Below are 5,580 nucleotides of genomic sequence, written 5' to 3'. Positions count from 1 at the left end.
TCTAAGCTCTGGTGTCTATGCCTCAGCTATGGCTCTGCTCTCACTCAATGCCTGTCCTACCTGCTCTAAGCTCGGGTGTCTATGCCTCAGCTATCTGGCACGTACCAGGCTCTGTGAATCTTTACTGAGCAAACAGATGAGGTCATGAAGATCTGGGTAGGCCATGATACTGTAGGTAAGGTAGGGAGGAGAATGGCGGGGATGGGAGAAGAAAGCAAAGAAAGGGAGAGTGGCCAGGAGGGAAGGCTTGGAAGAGCCCTGTAGGTGTGTGGATGCTTCCTCAGACCACAGAACAAGTCTGTAAGCAAGGATAGTCAACCAGCCGCAAGACTTTCCAGGTGAGACATAGAAGAGGTTCAGGGTCCATTATAAACTCTCCCTGCAGACCCTAAAACTAGCCCATAATACTCAGCCCTCCTGATACAGCCATCTTCAAATCTCAAACCAGACCCGTCTTGACTCAAAACTAGTACTTAAGGCTCAATATGCATAAATATATATATGATTATATTTTGCTGACTATATTTCTGATTATATGTATTTCTGACTGATTATATATTTCTGATTAGCTATTTCTGAACATATAGTATGTATAAAAATGAAGCTCAGAGCTCATCTATTTCTCTTCAATCTTTCACAGACATTTGTAACCTCAACTATCCCTAAAGCATGGATTAGGGGTGGACTGTTAGCTCCAGGCTCACTCCCTTAACTGTTCCCAGGCTGCTTTCCTCTGAGTCTCCTGGGAACTGTCCTGCCGGCTGCGTCTCGCTGTGTGCGGTGAGAACAGAGTCGTCAGCCAGGGGCTCCTAGGCGTCCCATGCGGACACAGCCAAGGGTGGAATTTCACAACTGCCCGTCACACACTGCTGCTTTGACTTAGTTTCCCTCGGTTTTACTTCCTGCCCACTTAGGTTCACTCGTCTCACTTCAGTTAACACCAGCAAAGCCAGGTCTGCAAACCTCAGGGCTCACCCACCCAGAATGGAACACAGCTCCTGAAGCCTGACAAGCATGGCCACCCGCGCGGTGAACAGAACTGGGGCATCTGGGGAGGGCAGGGGCAGATGGAGCTGTCACTGGGTGTTCTTATCTCCAGGCTGGTCACCAGGGTGGCTAGGTTTATGACACGTTGTCCAGGGTACCTTGGCCTGCAAATGTCCGTGCATTAGTTCTGTTCTTCTATTATAAGCAGCAGACTTCTCAGGTTGCCATGACAGGAGACACAGAGAAATGAGAAGGCAGGCCCAGGAGGCAGTGGACAGGAGTCAAGGCCTAATTAACCCAAAACTGAGTGCACAGACTCTAGGGATTCGGAGACCTTCAGAGTCAGGTCAGCCCGTCCTGCCCAGGCCTTGGGTCGCCTGGAGTCCACCCCAGCTGAAGCCCTGAAGGACTCATGGTAGCAAGACTATAATGAGGGTCAGAGAACTACCACAGGCTGAGGCTGGGGACCCACCCTAGATATCACAAGTCAAGAAGACTTCCAAAGAGAGGAGCCCTTCAGCCAGCAGATCCCTGAGAGACACAGAGACATTGGAGAGGTGGGAAGCCTGTAGGAACGCCAAGACTGAAATAGTTCATGTGACAGCCTCAGGTGCCTAATGGGGTACACGTAGGGAAAGCTCTAGAGAGGATCATGTGGGAGACAAAGGCACTAAGAGGCCCAGTCACAATGGCAGAAATGGGAGCTCCTGAGGAGGAGCCTATGAAACAGAGATGCAGAAGAGCTCCTGACAAGGACCACCTGGAGGGAGGAGTGCCTGAGGAGGACCAGCTGGAGGGAAGAGACCTGAGGAGCACCAGCTGGAGGAAGGAGACCTGAGGAGGACCAGCTGGAGGGAGGAGACCTGAGGAGGACCAGCTGGAGGGAGGAGACCTGAGGAGGACCAGCTGTAGCCTGTCCTGCCGCATCTTCTGCTCATCCTTTCTTCTGCCCTGCTTCTGAAGTTTGGAAACAGCCCACCCGCCTATTCCTCCTACCTGTCAGTCCAGCCAGGATGACCAGCACAGCCAGGACAGCTCTCCAGCTGCCCTCCATCTCAGCATGATCTTCCGTACCTGCAGGATGAAGGCAGCAGGTGACATTCAGACCAAGGGGACCTACTGTGCAGCTCCACACTCTGGATACCTCAGGGGCATTGCATCTGAGGCAGAGCAGTGCTCTCTCAGAAGATGCATTTTGGGGCCCATCACCAAATGCATCTGGTGGGAAACTGGGGGTGTCCCCATCACTTGTTCACACAGACCTCCAGGAACTCTGCTGCAGTTCACCTCAGAGAGTCCTGAAGGACACACCCTTGAGCCCGTTTATGGCTGGCAAGAGTCCAGGAGGACAGCCTGCCCCTGTGCTGCTGCCGAGAGGACCCAAGCTGCCTGCTCCTCATTCCACCTCCAAGACAACCCTGCCCATCCTGAGCTCACCTCACAAGGGAACATGAGACAATTAGAAGGTGGGGAAGTGCGGGGAGAGAGAACCAGGCAGGTGTAAGCCAGAGGCATTAGCTGTCACCACAAACCCAGGCAGCAACCACTGCTTCCCACGTTAGTGGGAAGGACAGAGAAGACAGCAGGTAAGAAGGGCCTGGGGTGGGGCCATGCCAGGCATGTCTGAGGAGCTGCAGACAGGGTCCCCACACAGTGTGAGTGGGAAGGATGAGGTGGCACTCATGGAGGCTGGGGAAGATGCAGTGAGCTCCTTTGGCTGTTTTGCAGCTCAGGAGGCCCCCTGGGGTCCACTGTCCTTCTGACCCCTGCTTCTTTTGCCGTCCCGTCCCTCATACCTTGTTTTCCTTTTGTTTTCTCACGGTGCTGTGTGTCCCTCTGAAGAGATTGGCACTGACTTGGTACCCTGAACCATTGTGAGCTGTCCGCAAAAGCGTCACTCCTGGCTTCAGGCCAGGGCCTGTTTTCCCAAAAATTTTCCACCACTCACACGCACTGACAAAGGGAGCCTCTCGCTTCTCGTGTGACATCAACGCAGTGGCCACAGCCTGTTGAGCAGTGCCAGGTCCCCTAGTGCCCTGGGATACACCTGTCTAATCCTCTGCTCCTGTGTCCTAGAGGCATCACGGCTGGCAGAGGACCACACTGGCAGAGGACATGGCTGGCACCTCTCAGGCCATGCATGTCTGAGAAATGCTGAATAAGAGAGTGTCCGGTCGGGCAGCGACGATGCTCAGGCCTGTGATTAACCCTTTATACCTAAACTCATGCCCAGGTACCCCAGCTCAGAGAACGGGGATGAGGGCGGGCTCCACCCTTTGTCTCTCTGATGCCTCCCAACCTCAGTGTGGGTACTGAACATTAACTACCCCATCCCTGCCCGCACTAAGCTGCATCCCTCTGCGGGCCTGAAGCCTCAACACAATGATGTGCCCGTCCATGGGGTCTCCAGGCAGAAAGATGCTACTGAAGTCATGCCTTCTGAGTCTGCACCCGGGGCCAGATCCAGCCTCACAAGGCAGCAAATAAATCATTCGCTAATTTTCAAGTTCAGTTAGCACAAGCTTGCAAGGAAATTCCTCCCTCAGTGACCTGCAATGCCCTGGTCAGCAGGAGAGGAGGGGAAACTGAGCTGCCCAGTTCTGAAAGCCTCATCAGTTTTCTTGTTTTTGTTTTGATTGGTTGATTTGTTTTGTTTTGTTTTGAAAATAGGGCCTTGTGTAGCTCAGGCTAGATTCGGACACACTGTGGAGCAAAGGCTGACCTCTCACTCCTGAACTTCCTGCCACCATCTCTGAGTACTGAGATCACAGGTGTGTACCACTATTGCCAGCCTGAAAATTGCAGATTTTACTGACAGTCACTCACAACTGTCACAACGAGGGATGGGCAAAGGTCAACAGGAAATGCTTCAACCACTGATAGTGACTTGGATCAGCTACAGAACAAAGGCACATTCTTTAACCCAGAAAGAACTCCCCTCGGGAACTCGCTCCCTGTCCCATAGCTGAGCTGCTCCTCAGCTGTCCCAGGCCAGCAGCAGAATCCGGGAGCCAGCAACTGAGCCACTGCAGCAGAACAGGATGCCTGTGCACACAGCATTTGAGAGTGTGCCTCTTTGACGTCATCAAAACAGGTGTGTTTGCAAGATAGTCAAACTCACACCTGTGACTTTGATTAAGTAGAGACCGAGGCTGGAAGCCCTGGCTAATCCTCTGCAGGGGTCTGGCCCAAACCTGAGATCACCTTCTCATTCATTTTGCTGCAGAAAGCTTTGAATGGCCGATTTTTGTTGAAAAACTACCATCTTTTCAAAAATATAAGTCTTTGGAAGTTTCAGTGACCTCCTACCCACTCCGCACTGGCCTACCAGGGAAAAAACAGTGAGAAAAGCTGACAGGTCTCCCAGCAGCAGGAAAGAGAGACCACAACCTGCTGCCTCATAACTTGCTCCTTGTTTCTGAACTGCAGAGCCTCCTCAGGGTCTAAACGTGCGCTTTCAGCCAAAGGCTTCTCTCGGACAGCAAACCTGCTTGGTAGAGCTGAGCCCGGGGCCTTCTCCAACCCCGGCATTTCTGCTGCACCTCAGAGCCCACAACTCTGTGGGCCCAAATCCAGAGTTGCTTCCTCACTGTGTTTCTCCTCACTGTGTCTCCTCATTGTGTCTCTCCTCACTGTCTCTCTCCTCACTGTGCCTCTCCTCACTGGGCTCTCTCTCCTCACTGGGCTCTCCCTCCTCACTAGGACCCTGACTTTCCTTGTGGCCTGGTCTCTCAGAGCCCTCAATGGCAACAGAATACCCTCCTCTTAGGGTGGCATTTACAAATTTGTCAGGGAATGAGGAAACTGCCTTCTCATCTCATGGCTCCTGAGGCCATTCTGAATCCCAGCAGAGCCCTAGAGTAACCGCAGAACAGGTCTGAGCAGAGAGCTGCTCACTGACAAATTACTGGGATTTTGAACTCTGAGAGCTGCCTCCCTGTTTAATTTTCAACCCAGTGGAAGCTGGAGGGCAAACACTGTGCACTTCTGCGGGGAGCCATGGCCTACCAGGCACCCACCGAGTCTGAGGAGACCCACTGACAAACACCCATCTGTGGCCTTGCCTCCCTTACCTCAGGCAGGTAAATCTCTGTATTCTGTTCACACAGGACTTCCTGGCCGCTCGCTGCTCTGCACACAAACACAGGAACACTTCTGTCTGGATACTCCTCACCGGGAACAGGAAGTTCCTCGCACAGTGGCCCTATGCTGTCAATGCCCAGGCTATAAACGTGGAGGTGCAGAATGGTGTGAGCGCCCCTAGCTGCAGGGACCTTCCTTCTTAACCAAACACAGGAAGTCCAGGCCCAGGCTCTGAAGCAGAGGCGGAGCCTCCCAGAGGGAGCCTTTTCCCAGTCCTTGGGGTCAAGGCTGCCCAGATCCTGGTTCAGGCGTCCTTTGCCACCAGCTGGAGCCAGGCTCAGTCAGCCCCAAAGGCTGAGCCAAAATACCTTGGCCTGGCCATCCACCTGCCTCTAACAGAGGCACAGGGGCTGGTGAAACCGGTTCCCTCCCCAAGCAAACAGGACAGCCCTCAGCGGGAGTGAGCTGGGCTTTGACAGCCTTTAGGAGTGTAAGCTGAAGTTCTGAGAG

General features: G+C 53.3%; 1 protein-coding gene across 1 annotated transcript in view; it reads right to left on the bottom strand.

Moving 5' to 3' along the window:
• Positions 1-5,286, bottom strand: part of Igsf5 (immunoglobulin superfamily member 5) — a 35,952-nt gene extending 30,666 nt beyond the window's left edge. Inside the window, exons 1-2 of the mRNA XM_055614832.1 lie at positions 5,061-5,286; positions 1,984-2,061 (exon numbers count right to left, since the gene is read on the bottom strand). Coding sequence (XP_055470807.1) covers positions 1,984-2,041 — 58 coding nt within the window. The 5' untranslated portion in view covers positions 2,042-2,061; positions 5,061-5,286. The remainder of the gene's footprint in view (positions 1-1,983; positions 2,062-5,060) is intronic.
• Positions 5,287-5,580: the final 294 nt, after the last annotated feature.

This window comes from Psammomys obesus, unplaced genomic scaffold (assembly GCF_907164565.1).
Source record: "Psammomys obesus unplaced genomic scaffold, mPsaObe1.curated_primary_1811, whole genome shotgun sequence".
Lineage (NCBI taxonomy): Eukaryota > Metazoa > Chordata > Mammalia > Rodentia > Muridae > Psammomys > Psammomys obesus.
Note: the sequence above shows the minus strand (reverse complement) of the source record. Positions and strands in the feature narration are given on the sequence as shown.